The following is a 14,891-nucleotide window of genomic DNA, read 5'->3' as shown; positions in this document are numbered from 1 at the left end:
CCACTTCAAACAAACCGAACTATCCATTTAATGAACAAACCTCAAATATGTATCCAGGAGAGTGTGTCAATTGAAATAATCCAAATAAACATAATGGCCCAATGCTCAATTTAATTATGATATTATCATAAAGAGTATCCATATTACAAAACACAAAAAAAATACTATGTTTGTTTCAAACAAACAATACTATGTTTGTTTCCCACAAGATTTGGAGAGATTGTGGTGGGTGGACTTTGGATCCTTTTGATCATTTGTGTTGAAAAGAAAACACAATTACCATGAATTCCAGGATTTAGCCTGATATTCCATACACATTGGTTTTCTTTTTTGCAGGAGCTGTTTCGAACTGTTGCTGTCAGTGCCTGAAAATGAAATCCCCTATGAGGCCTGGGTTCAGTTCCACCAGTCTGTTCAGGTAAAGGACCTGGTTTTAAAAACTGGTTGGGCGATAATTTGCAGATTTAAGCGATAGAGAAATGTTTAATCAGTGAAGAATGAGTGAACAGTTAATGTTCCGGCAAGTTAATCAATTGTTCAGAGAGCACGAGTTTGGGAGCTGATTAGTTGGTGCACGAGGGTGTTCTATCGAAATCCTGATAATGGAGGCTGGTTCAATGTATTATGCATTGTATTGTAATTGCAGCTCTAAAAGTATAGGCATGTGATAAATCGCTCTCTTGAATTTGGGTCCCTTTTTTTCATAACATGGAACCCATATAACACATACGTATTTCCATCTCTAAATAAATATTGTTGAGAAAGTTTCTTTGAACAAAACACAAGGCCAGATAAAAGTCCAACACTCCTGAAAATCTACGCACATTCTACACAGGCTGCTATATTTTCTTTTGCATTATCAAATCTTTTTATGCCTCCGCCAGCAATAGCCAGGCCGGAGGCATTATGTTTTCGGGTTGCCCGTCCGTACGTCTGTCCGTCCATCCGATGTCCGTCAAATGTCCACTTGGACTCAAGGATGAACTGATTACATTTTGGTGGTCAAAGGTCAAGGTCACTGACCTCGTGAATGACATCTTCAAGGTCGTTAACGCAATATCTCAGTAACGCCTTGATGGAATTTCTTCTAAGTGGCCTCAAACGTCCACTTGGACTCAAGGATGAACTGATTAGATTTTGGTGGTCAAAAGTCAATGTTCAAGGTCACAGTGACCTCACGAATGCTATTTCCAAGCTCGTTAACGCGATATCTCAGGAATGCCTAGACGGAATTTCGTCCAATTTGGCTCAAACGTCGTCTTGGCCTCAAGGATGAACTGATTAGATTTTGGTGGTCAAAGGTTAAAGTTCAAGGTCACTGTGATCTCATGACCACCCGTTTCACGCTCGTTAACGTGACATCTCAGGAGCGCTTTGAAGGCATTTTCTCGAATTTGATTCAAACGTGTGATCAAAAGTGATTTGATTTTGGCCGTCAAAGTTCAAAGTCACTGACCTCATGAATGCCATTTTCTAGCTTGTTAATGCGATATCTCAGGAACGCCTTGACGGAATCTATAAATATATATCTAATAAAAGGAGCTTAGGGCAATCTCTGTTCTGTTTGTTTGTATCAGTGATGTCATAAAATATTGGTGAATTATTAATTTCATGACTGTTTTTATTTCAATGTCAGAAGAAACTTTTAAACTACCGGTATTGTTTTCATATGAATATTTGAAAAGTACATTTTCATGTTTTACGGTCCCTACTGGTCTAAGCTATTATTTTTTACCCCGCCCCCGATCTGTTGCAGATTGCCCATGACACCTTGTTGCAGTATGGGAGCACAGACCTCCAAGCCCTGCTCCAGATCACAGGAGAGGGAGGGGCGTGGAGCAATCCTGTCCTCACTGCCCTCCTCACCGGCCAAACCACCAACCCAGAAGAAGGTTTGACTCTAGCTAGCATACGTAGGATATTTGGAGATTGTTAGCAGCATTTTTACTGCTTATGGCCCCATTTGCCTTGTCGTTGCACTTGCTTATCAGTTATTTCTTTGTCTTTCTCCTGGCCTTTCTGTTTTCCCTTCCGTCTCTAGTTGATGCATACATTAGCTTGGAAGGGGAAGGCTTCATGGAGATGCGAGTGAAGCACCTTGAGAAGATGGGCGAGGTGGCCAAGGCAGTGGTCCTGGCCAAGGCCTGCACTGAATGTAGCTTCATCTCCAATCAAGCTACATTTCGTCAAACCTATGTCTCCCTGCTTTGCCACCTGCTGCCCAATGAAGAAGCCATTATGGAGGTATTACAATGCTTCATTCTTACAGTTGGGGATGGGAATTTCACCTACAGTAGTTTAATTAGAGTTTCACTAACTGGTTAGAAACCGTTCTAATAGATGAAGCTACAATGAAATGTTGCATAATCACTCTCCCTCTATCGATATAATTGAATATTTGATAGATACACAATAGCTTGTGCATCCCATCGCTAGCTTGTCTGGAAAGCTAAGCAGGGTTGGCTGTGGTTAGTCCTTGAATGGGAGACCACCTGGTGCTTTACAGGCAATGTACACCAGATGCGTTACGGCTGCGTTGCCGGAGCGACTCTCGCCCATGTTAATTGATGGGCGATACATGCGGTACTGAAAAAGTATGCACCTGTTCTATTTTTGTCGGATCCCGCATACGTCTGACAGATTACATGAGTGTGGGTCTGTTCGCAGCCGTACCGGAGCCGTACCGCATCTGTTCCGGAGGCGGTGTGCATTAGCCCTTAGACTTGAACTCCTTTCATGGTTGCTTGCGGCTATATTTCTTATTACATTACATTACATCACATTACATTACATTATGTCATTTAGCAGATGCCTTTGTCCAAAGCGACTTACAATATCACGTCCCGTCAAGAGAAACATCAAAACAAAACAAAAACAAACGTACAACACAATCAATAGCCAGAAGGCACTTGTAAAAAGTAGTCTAGCACAGATTTTTTTTTATATATGCTAAACTGTGCCAGTTCCAGAAGGGCCCAGGTGTAGCCCAAACAAGTGAGTTTTTAGTCTACGACGAGAAATAGGTAACGATTCGGCCGCTCTGACCGAGGGGGGAAGTTCATTCCACCATTTGTGCCAAGCTCAAATGCATTGCAGTTTCCACACGTTATCCTTGCAGTTTTGCAGCATAAATAAAATCTAAAAATAAAATCATTGCCAAACCTGTATTTTGTTACATGCATTCTTTGCTCAATGATGCTATTATTTTTTACTTTGAGTTTTTGCTTTCATTCTGTCATAGATGTAAGCCATCCGGAATATAGTTCCCTATGAAGCCCAGCCTTGCCTTCCATGTTACTTATCACTGGACTTTGGTATCTTATGGTGGTCAGTGTTTCCCTTAGAAAAATGTTCAGGCCTGGAGGGATTTCGAAACGTACCCCGACCGTAATGGTGGGGGCCCTTACTGGCGAGACTAAACTTTTAGTTAACCAGTTTGCATCTATGTTCGCAATGGCATCCCAAGTATCATCATACTATTATGGGATGCGATGTGAACAGTTGTATTATGGGATGTGCGTTTCCCAGGCAACGACACACGTTGATACGTTTTGGAACAGCGCTGCACGCTGGCACAATGCTCCTAATATAAAAGCAAAATGCTTATTGTTTTGAATGATTTGGCATCTTCTATTACTGTCAACACTAGTAGTAATAGTATGCCATAAAGGTTTACTGAGATTTTGGGGAGAAGAATCTAAAAAAAAAAAAAAAATCTGGCCTGGCGGGGGCGCCGTTGGCCTGGCGGGCCCGCCAGGCCTGTAGAATGGTAGGGGAAACACTGGTGGTGATTTATGTGGGAGGAATCAACATTTACATGGATTGACAGGTTGTTCTCACTACTTAAGAATGGTTGAGGTGGAAATTTGATTCTGCTTTTAATTCTCATCGTCTTTTGCATCTCTACAGCAAAATAAATAATAATAATGTGCGTTTTATGCACTACTGTTTTCTAAGCATTGTATACTGTTTTCTCCCTCAACAGATATCCAGACTTGACTGTAAGGATGTACTGGACATCACGTGTAACTTGGAGACAGAGGGGGAAGAGAACACAGCCTTCATTTTGTGTACCACTTTCCTGACACAGCAGCTTCAGCAGCAGAGCCTTTACTCCTCCTGGTGAGTCGTCATTGTCAGGAGCCAAAGGGGACAGTACATGTATGACTACAGTCAGTGAGTGTGATTAATCTAGAATTAGGCTGTGTGTCCACATAGCGTTTGTCAGCGTCTTTTTGGAGTGGAAAAGGCACTGCCTGAATGGGAGTGCTTTTTGTGAGGAGAAGCCGATATTAACTCATTCTCTGCCAGGGTCATTTCGGTCTGTGTGCTCCCAGTGCCAGGATTTTGAGCATATTTCCTGATCTTCCAGGACCCACAGAATATTCTGTGCTAGGAATAAAATTACACAACATATCTCACAATAAAGCAGAGACTCTCTTCTTACCCCTTGTAAAAAACTGAAACTCGACCATGTTTCCTTGTTTACGTAGTTACAAGCAGTGGAAGTTAGCTTGTTTTCACTGAAAATGCCCTCCTTTGTAACAGAAATAGGAGAAAAAGAGGGTTTTAGTGAACGACACCGTTTCAAGCAGAACTCTCTTTTGAGCCTTTTATTTTTTGCCTCAGTGACACATCAGACATATACAGTATTTGTTTTCCCAAATAAATAAATAAAAAATAAGAGAATGTATTTTACAGTTGCCATGTGGATTTTTAGCTTAGCTTGATAAAAGCATAAACAAATGGAACGAACCCTTATGTGGTCACACTCACACACTCTCTCTCTCTCTCACACACACACACACACACACACACACACACAGGAATAACGAGTGCTGTAACGTTACCTGCTGTCACGTTACCTCTCATAACTAACGTTAGCACAGAAGATCACACAATAGCTACGTTAGTGCTGTAAACTTTGAAATGTTTATGTGACACATGTTTCGCCTTGGTTGCTGGGGACGGGTGTGTGACGCGGTTTGACGCGTTTGACGTATCCATGTGATTCCCTCTCCCTTGAGTGTGACAGAGCTGGCAAGAGGAAACGTGAAGCGAGTCATGCCGGCGGCATAAGTTATAAACAATGCGTGACAATTATACTCGAATGTTGCGTGTGTGATCATTTCATCTCAAACGCGATACAAAAAATAGGCTACTTTTTACCATCGTCATCGCTCCAAGTGGCACCCATTTCTCCTCCTCCGATTCATCCGTGTCAGAACCATAGATATCTATAGTCAGAACGCTGTGAAGGAGAGCCTTCGTAGCAACAACAAAAACGCCAGCGTCTTCCTCGCCATCGTCGCCATCCGAGAACTCTCGGACTCTGTTTCGACCACAGGCTCCACCCATAAATACTAAACTAGCGGTTTCCTTTTATCAGTTTGACTTGAAACAATGTCACAGGCTGGGAAAGTGTCTGATGTAATGTAAACAGCCAAAACATGAAAGTACGTCCGAGTACGTCTTTGGCACAGAACGCCTACGTCCGGGTACGTCTTTGGCAGAGAATGAGTTAAGCCTACTGCTAGCTTACCAGCCGCACTAACCACCTGGTTAACATAACGTTAGCACTTCTAGCAGTACTACAATATAGTGTTGTAGAGCAAGCAAGGCTTACCACATGGCAGGTATTTACAATACATGTCTGGGATAATCCATACTTCCTTTATGATCGCTGTTACAGTAACATAAATTCAATGATTAGCCTACAATGTCCTATTTCTCCATTGCCCGGCTGGAAAAAGCGGTTCATGTCACTTTTCCTTTTGTGCACCTTGTGGACGCTTCCTGTTGCTTTGAGCGAGGAAAGGGCGTTGGAGTTGATAAAAGGAAGATAACTGGACATGCAGCCTTAGTTTTCAGAAAATTAGATTAGATGGCTCAGGCTCATCAGATGAATTGATTTCCAGAAAATATTTTGTTGTGTGGTGTCATAACTGGAAATGAAGATTGCATGAGAGAAAGAGAAGTAGAGGGTTGCTTATTTTTCATAGTATGTCTTCATTTTATCCAAAGGGAGTTGACACTGTTGTGGAGTAAGCTTCAGAGAAGGATTGATCCCTCTTTGGAGTCTCTTCTGGAACGATGCCTTCAGCTAGGTGCCATTGCCAAAACAGTCGACCATTTGCTTTACCTGGTCCGTGTTATCCGGGCAGAGGTGAGTCTAAACAGACATTTTGTCCCTTTCAATATTTGCAATGATTCACTGGTTAAGTTGGATAGTATTATTTTTGCAGTCTTTCTTACCCTATGGGTCCTAACCATTTTGCATTTATATAATGGCATTGTATCTTTTCATCAATGTCAGAGTGAGATGAATCTAAAACCTTATGAGGGTGATGAAAATATTAGGGCTGTTTTCTAAAAGTCGACTATTCGATCATCAGTCGAGAGACCCAGGAGTCGACGGAGATTCTTCAAGTCGAGCAGTCGTTTTTTTCCCCCTCTCTCTCTCCCTCCCTCCCCTGGTCAGTGTGCTGTGCTCTTAAAATACTGAACACCACGTCATCAAAGTTGGCACATCTCTTAATTATAGTCAGTTTCCCACTGGATGTGTCATTACATTACTAATATCTTACCTGGATAAGCTCAAATGATGATGTTTATGTTATCAGTCCGACTTGAAACACTCTTTGCCGGCAGAGCAATGGCACACATCCACGTGCTGCAAAGCTCTAGCCGCGGGGTCGCGCGGAGCATGAGCAGTGGGATCTCCCATGGCTCAGACAGGGGCTCTGTCATGAACAGTCTGACGTCATGTTAACTTTACTTTATTCTCGTCAGCAACCACTTCGATTTGCATGTTTAAACAAGTTTGCAGCCTAGGCATAACTCAAAAACATTTTATTGATCTATTCACGTCAGAGGAAGCCAGGATTAAACAAAACCATATCAGAAATACCAGCGCGTCCGCCCGTGTGTCTTTTCTGGGTATAGGGTCCTGCTTGAGGGGCTTCAGACGGAGGTAGGGGAGGAGCTTCAAGGTTTGAGTGACAGATTGATGGCGAATGGCATTACGAGAATTACTCACAAGATCGTTTTAATGCTTTTCCATCGGTTGCATGGTGACCAGTGGCATTGATTCATGACATGACGCTATGTCCCCCCCCCCCATCTAATGAGTTATTTCTTGTTTAGAACTTATTTAGGCCTTACTAGTCTTGAGAAGAACTGTAGCCTAGGCATTGGACATGTCATTTCAAAGCAGCAGCAATGACCTTTACACTTTAATTTGTTTATTCATGTAGGCTACATGTTTTAATGGGTGAAATAAAGAAAATAGGCTAAGAGCCTAATTTAAAAAAGAAATTTGTCCTGCCTGTCTCATTCAGACTCCATTATCCTGACGTCGGCAATTCAAATATGCTGCAATTGACTGTTAACACATTAAGTGCCAAGGACGTCTCTGGACGTCCTAAAAAAAAGTAACGAGGAGTGCCAAGGACGTCTGTGGACGTCCTAAAATCATAATTCATATTATTCCATAATTCTGCTGTTTAAGGTCGTACCCAGCCAGTGAGCATGAATCCCTTCAAGGGATCACACGGCGCCACCTTAAAACTCTATACGGGAGCTGCGCCACCCACCTCAGATCCTTTACTTTGTGCAGGAGAAAACGGAGAAAGCCGTGATCAGAGAGACACTGACGCATGCTGCAGCCAGAGCCACACAGATTGCTCTGTCCGCAGCCGACAGTTGGCTGCGATCCGAGCCCACAACTGAGCTCCTCCGCCGCTGTCTATCCGCCTGCACACAGCCCCTCCACACGACCACCCGCCAGAAAGGCAGCACCCGAAGCCGAACGGCTAAACCTTCTCCCTCAGTCCCGCCTGCCATTTCCTTGTTGCACTGAAATCCGCCCGGGGCAAAAACTGAGGCTGCGAAGACAGACTGAGCGTGTGGGGAGGAGCCCGCAGCTCCGGGGTGGAGAGGGGGGGGGGGGGGGGGGGGGGTCACGCAGGCTGCACAGAACCACACCATGTCACTACATCAGAAAACACCAGCCAGAGTCAGTGAATGCGCTTGAAATTAGAGTATTCATAAAAGTGACTTTATCTTGAAAAGTAAAAAAAGACAGCAGAAAACCCTTGAAAGTGCGCTTCTTTCCGAGGCTGTCATTTCATAATGGAACTGTCTAGAAACAAAATTTCTTCTTTGAAAGAAGTAGGAGTGTCCAATGTTTCATTAGAGTCCAACCCTGTTCATATAGCCCTAATAGAAAAAATTCTATAGCTGTTTTCAACTGAATGGAAGTGAATCTGGCACAGGCTCCAGACAATTTTACTGAAGCGCTGTGGCACTCAATGTGTTAATGTGGTCAAAATAATCATTGAAGATATTCGTTATTTTATTTTTTTTATTTTTTATAGAATAGTCGAATATTCGTATTGGACAGTCGAATCCGAGTTGACTGGCAGAATCCTGAGTTGAGGACAGCCCTAGAAAATATAGTTATGTCTATTTCTTTGGTATAACAGTTAATGTGACTCAGGGCACTCCTAAATATTACTAAATATTAATAAGATATTCTCTTTTTCAGGCAGAAGAACTGGGACTAGCTTCATCGGTAGAACTTTGTGTTAAAGCCCTCCAACTTCCAAAGCAGGACGACTCAGAAACACGGATCTCTGTCTGTAAAACGGTGTCCTGCCTCCTTCCAGATGACCTTGAGGTGTTACGTGCCTGCCTGCTCACTGAGTTCCTGCTTGGCCCTGGCCAGGAGGTCTTTGGTTGCCTTGAAGAGCTCTACTTGCGCCCCGACCAGAAGTATGACCAGGAAAATGGTGTTATTCCTAACTCGCTACGCTGCGAGTTGCTCCTAGCACTGAAAGCGCACTGGCCTTTTGACCCTGAATTCTGGGACTGGAAAACTCTAAAGTATCACTGCATCTCCCTTCTAGGGTTGATGCCAGAGTCTGAGGGGGAAGAGGAGGAAGTGGAAGACAGACAGGAGAAGGTTAAACAAGAGCCACAGGGGAAAAACATTATTGCTGTAGAATCTGAGCACCAGAATAACAAATTAAATGGCAGTCTTGATGGTCATGAGCAGTCTGATGAGAAGGTGTTTTCTAACTTACCAGAAATTCAAAGTAAAATATGGAAAAAGAAACATAAGTTCCACTGTCAGATTTGTAAGAGGTCAGTGGCTGTAAACCAAATCCTCCACCACTCCAAAAGACATGGAGAAGGCAGGAGCCACCCCTGTCCTGTTTGCTTGCAAGCTTTTAAGAGCAGAAAGGACCTTGTTCCTCACATGAAACAACACGACATAATCCTGCAAAACTATAAAAAGTATGAAAAGAAAAAGGATTTGCTGAAACAGATGGAAGATGAGGATGAGATTGAGCCAGGTGAGATCACCATTGACCCTTCCTTAATGCGGTATTACGAATCCACACATGATCCAGATGTTCTACACCACATTGTGGAGCAAGCAAAATGTGGCAATCTGAAGCCTGCCGATGATGACGAGCATGTCACATTGAATTACATTGACATTCACTTCAAACTGCAGAACCGGGATGATTATCCATGTCCAGGAACTCACTGTACAAAGAACTTTAAACATTCCAAGTACTTATATGTCCACTTGAAGTCGGAACACAAAGGCGATGAGAATGTGAAACATTTTCATGAGATGAGAGACAGGCGGGAGAAGTGTACATTTTGTAGACGCCATTTTGCATCTGCTTACCACCACCGCAAGCATCGTAAAGTACACTACAGTGACCTGCCTTATGCATGCGTGGTTATAGGTTGTGGCGCTCAGTTTGGTTCTTCCGCTGAACTGGTCACACACAAACAGACCCATGGCTATCAGCTGAACTTCCAGTGTGAACTCAAAGGCTGTTATGTGACTTTCTCTGACTTAGGACAGCTCTATCACCATGAAGCACAGCATTTCAGAGATGCAGCATTTACCTGCACTAGCACTGAATGTAAGAAATACTACTTATCCAAAAAGGAATTCATCCAGCATTTATCCACACACAACATTACCTTCTCTGAAGATGACTTTGAGGCTCAGAGGAAGGCTAAACGGAAGCTTTTTAAGACCGTTACTGAGGAGACTGCCTCCGCTAAGGAGTCAACTGACTCAAAGACTGTATCAGAGGAGCTGGTCAATGGTAATGACCAAAGCTCTTCCTCGATGGGTTGTGCCTCTTTGGAGGGATCAAGCTGCAAGGACCCAAAGGGAACGATGACTGCAGTGGCTGTCTGTTTTGATGGAAGTAAGTTCACCTGTGGTTTCGAGAAGTGTGGCATGACTTTCTCCAGAGCCAGAGATGTCCAGAGACATCTGAAATGTGCCCACCCAGAGCACCTGAAGTTGGAGAACAAAGAACACAAACATGACAAAGAACGGGAGCAGGGCTCAAAGTCCAAAGGGCCGAAAATGAAAAAGGCACCAAACAATGAGGAAAAGGGAAAAAATGGACCTTCAAATCCAGATCCACCTAAGGCTGCTGAGAAAGAAGGGAAAACATCCCCAGATCCCAAATACAATGGCACTAACTCATCAAGCCTTGTACAAAATGATGATCTAAGAGAGATTCTTATTGGGTTCAGCAAACTGGACCTGAATTCCCCATGCTCTCCCAATGGCCCTGGTGAGCCCTCTCAATCCATCTCAGAGTGCAATACATCACAAATTTCCCTTCACCAGGCAATCATGGCCAGGTCCCCTGTTGTATTGCTTAAAAAGAGAGCTCCACAACTGCTTGAGGATAGGGTGAAAGTCAAATCCGATCCAACATCAGCAACTGATGAAGTCAGTAGTGATGAAGTCAGTAGTGTTGAACTGTTGGCCAATGCCAAGCCATTTATCTGTGACATCAAAAGTTGTGGCTTTAGGACGGCACAAGCTTACAGCTTATCGCGCCACTATACCAATAAACATGGCCACACCATGGCCCAGGCCAGAAAGATGATTTCTTTGAGAACTACATTTTTTAAGCCTTATGTGTGCCAGCTCTGCTCCACTAACTATAGAGAGAAGAGAGTGTTGAGGGCCCACTATATGCAGGTCCATAACATCAATTACAGTGAGGCTTTAGTGGACAAAATAAACTGTGAAGCCACAGAGCCTGCAAAGCGCAGATCTCTTCCATTGAGTAATGCTCTTAAAGCAAGGAAGAGGGGGGTTCCCAACTGGCAGCAGCGGTACCAGAGAAGAAAAGCAAGCAAGCTGAAAAGAGAAAATGGGAAAAACATTGACAATCACTCTCCCTCTGAAGAGGAAGTAGAAGATGAGGTAGAAAATAGAGAGGAAGACAATGAGCAAAAAGCAGGAAGTGTGGATGGGACTTCACAACAGGGCAGGGCTACTAGACGTTTAGCAGCCAAAAGTAATCTGTGCTATATATTAACTAAATTCAATAAGCCCTTCCATTGTGTAGTGAAAGACTGTGATGCTGCTTTCTCAACCCAGGGAGGCCTTGTGCGCCACCTACAATTGGTACATCATTATAATCGGTCTCAACTCCTGTTGGAAAAAGATATTGATGTGCATCAGAATCCAGAAGTCAGAAAAGAGCCTGCAAAGAAAAGGCCTGCCTCAGATGAACCTCAACCCCAGTACAAATGTCACTTTGCCAACTGTCATGCCTCCTACCACCTTAAAAGTAGCTTAGTGCGTCACACCCGTGTCCAACACATTGCTTGTCAGCCCCCAGAACCAGTGCGGTGCAAATATGAGGGTTGTACGAGAGTGTTCAACTCTGCTAGTGCTCTTAAATCACATATGCTATATAGTCACTATGAATACTGTGATTCACTTGTGCTACGTCTTCAGAGCACTCACAAAAAGTCCATCAGTGGATGCCAAAACAAGCTTATAGTCACATCACCTAGTCCTCAGAATGAAGAAACTGATTCGCCGACCACAGAGTCTCAGAGACTGGGTCCCAAGTCTGAAATGGCTGCCCAGTCAGAGGAGGTAGGTGAGGATAGTAGTGAGGGAAAAATCAAAGGGCCAGGTGATGGGGAAAAGGAGGAAGAAAGAAAGAAAAAGACCAAAGGAAAAAGGTATGACAGTTTTGTTTATCGATCTCATGAGGAGGCACTACAGATGTGCCAAGACAGTTGCTGGCGCGTAACCTACCCATGCATGGTTCAGGACTGTGATTCTGTCCTCAAATACATGCGCAGCATGGGGCGTCACTGTATAGAGGTCCACCGTATGTGTAGGCAGGATTTTTTTAAGAATGAAGACAAGCTTGTTCTCAATGCTGAGCAGCTTGAGGAACTAATTCAGAAGAAGTCCGCCCACCCAACCATTACCGGAGCATGTACACCTAATGGGGTTCGCAAAATGGAGTATCAGGCAGAACCAGAGAACCCTGGGGGACAGTCAGCTCCCATGAGCCTACACTCCATCAAGGCAGACATACTGGATGAGGATAATCACTATCCACTGGGATTCCCGGAGGAGGAGCCACCGCCTGTAGAGCAAAACGGTGTCCTTGTTGGTGCTGACGATGTGCTGTATGGTGAACCAAGCACCGGTGGGCACACTGAAAAGCCACCTGCAACAACAGAGAACAGTCACAAGGAGGAGAGACTCAAATGGAAGCACATCCATCCTCCTCTAATTCCTGTCACTGTTGATCTTTCGCCACCACTGCGCTTTACTATTAAGGGGGGCTTCCAAGACGCATCAGGCAGCAGTGATGTTGGTAAAATGGTGAGCGGGTCGGCACCCAACCCTCATGTTCGCCAGCCACTGAAACGAAAAAATGAACTGTCCGAGCAGCCATCCAAGTTGGATGACCAGCCTAATTGCCCCCCTCAACGCTCTTTTGACATTGCCACTTATAAACCTATGGGCTTTGAGTCCTCATTCCTAAAGTTCCTAACGCAAGAGAGCAGTCCTAAGGAGGAAGAGATGACGCAGAATATACGGCGAGCCTCTGTCAGACTCGGTTGTTCCGTCAAGGAGAACAATCAATTGGGAATCTCTCACACCCGCACCAGACGCAGTCATTGCCCACTGCTGAAGCCCCTTAACAAGACTGGGGACTTCATGTCGGTCCAAAACTTGAAGTCCATTTTGGACAAGGCCCTGGCTGGGTGTGGGGACCTGGCCATTAAGCAGCTTCAGTACCTCAGACCTGTGGTGGTCCTGGAGAGACCTGTGTGACCTCTTGGGAGTTAGTTTAACTGAACACCTTTTAACATTGCTACCAACTTTTTCTTCAACTTCACAAACTGTGTATCAGTATTTTGTTCTCCAAAACTTTTAGTATTATGCTGTTGGTTTTTTTAAGTTGCCAAACTGATGAGAATTAAAATTTGCTTAACAAAACTACAATAATTCATAAAACTTATTTTTTTTTAGACATGGACTGATTTTTAAAGATTTGGTATGAAAGTTATCTATCGGTTATCTCATGAACATGTCACAAATGTATAGTTGTCCTGATAAACATTGTACAGAGTTTCAGATTGTTAGAGAAAAAAATGGTTAGTAGCCTATTGCAATGCCTTTCACTTGTGTGAAAATGTGACTAAAATATTTCCTCACTGCAAAGAACTTGAGGATTGTTTGGTTGTTTTTCACCTTCATTTGTATCAAAACAGTGTTTGGATGCAGTGGACATATGTGGGCAAACATGTATGTAACTTTCTAATAAAAAATAAAGGTGAATACAATTAGTTCCCTTTGAACGTTTGGAGTTTTCTTTTCTTTTAGTGCATTAATTTAAAACATTGCTTACATATTGTTTTGGTATTGGTCGTTCAAAGTCCCAGCTTGCAGTCTTTTTATACAGAAAATATGCACTGTATTCATTCTGTAGTTACACATATTCTCCCAGTATTTTATTTCAGATCATCCTGATTTACATGAGTATGACGCACTCACAATGCCATTCCATAAACTCTGAAGAGACAGCTCCTTGCACACAGAATAAGATTGATTTCCATACCAAGCTTTGTTTGGATTAAACGGCCTCCTCCACACCTCCACATTCAAATTTTGCAGGAGAAATTTTTTGCATGTCACGCTGTAAGTGAAACGTCACTTCCTGCTTCAGCACTACCAGAGATTTTCATCCGCCATTTATTTTCCCATACACATTTTGTAAAATGCTTATTAAAATAGTTTTACTGGTTCAAACCAAACGGTCCAGATATATTTAAAAACGAGAGACATCACATAACATTTAGCTTGGACTAAAACGTAAGAACATACGGGTTTAAAGAAAATATTTGTTCAATGTTCTTTTAAGTTTTGTTTAGAGTGAAATGTTCTATGGTCTCTCCCGATTATAGCGCTAGCTGAACCATTTGACCAAGTAAAACCCTTTTTATAGGCATTTTACGAAATGTCTATGGGAAAATAAATGACGGATGAAAATCTCTGAAGCAGGAAGTGACGTTCACTTTGCCTCTAGTGTGTGCTTATTATTTTCTGGTCAACCCCACCTCCCCCGCTTTGAATAACGTCGATTACACAACTATTATTTTCTGTGGTTACAAAAGAAGCAAAATACTTCAGATATAGATATAACGTTACCTATCGCACATAAAAAATAATAATCGGGAATTGTGTTTTAATCAAAATCCAAACATTCTTTTTTTTTCTTAACATTTTTTTATTTTGAATAAAAAGGATACAAGACAAAACAACCACATGAAACAAGCGACATCAACAGCGAAAGGAAAGTGAGTTGACAACAGAAACCAAGTTACATGTTACACATAATTGGGCACGTGAGAGTGCCTTTAACGGTCGACCCGGCTCCACTATAATAAACGAGCAGATAGAAAGAAAAAAAAACTTTCTCTCTCGCACACAAAAACACACATACGATAAAACAAACTAAATGAACAGAGTATAGTATACAGGGTCAAGTACAAAGGTAAAAGTGTCTCAGTCA

At 43.0% G+C, this 14,891-nt stretch overlaps 1 protein-coding gene across 1 annotated transcript in view; it reads left to right on the top strand.

Moving 5' to 3' along the window:
• Nucleotides 1-13,652, top strand: part of rlf (RLF zinc finger) — a gene marked incomplete at its 5' end in the record, with an annotated part of 42,674 nt that extends 29,022 nt beyond the window's left edge. The window contains 6 exons of the mRNA XM_083632501.1: nt 337-418; nt 1,757-1,892; nt 2,042-2,244; nt 3,986-4,122; nt 6,025-6,166; nt 8,549-13,652. Coding sequence (XP_083488627.1) covers nt 337-418; nt 1,757-1,892; nt 2,042-2,244; nt 3,986-4,122; nt 6,025-6,166; nt 8,549-13,150 — 5,302 coding nt within the window. The 3' untranslated portion in view covers nt 13,151-13,652. The remainder of the gene's footprint in view (nt 1-336; nt 419-1,756; nt 1,893-2,041; nt 2,245-3,985; nt 4,123-6,024; nt 6,167-8,548) is intronic.
• Nucleotides 13,653-14,891: the final 1,239 nt, after the last annotated feature.

This window comes from Poromitra crassiceps (assembly GCF_964638095.1).
Source record: "Poromitra crassiceps genome assembly, chromosome: 3".
In the NCBI taxonomy this organism is placed as follows: Eukaryota; Metazoa; Chordata; class Actinopteri; order Beryciformes; family Melamphaidae; genus Poromitra; species Poromitra crassiceps.
Note: the sequence above shows the minus strand (reverse complement) of the source record. Positions and strands in the feature narration are given on the sequence as shown.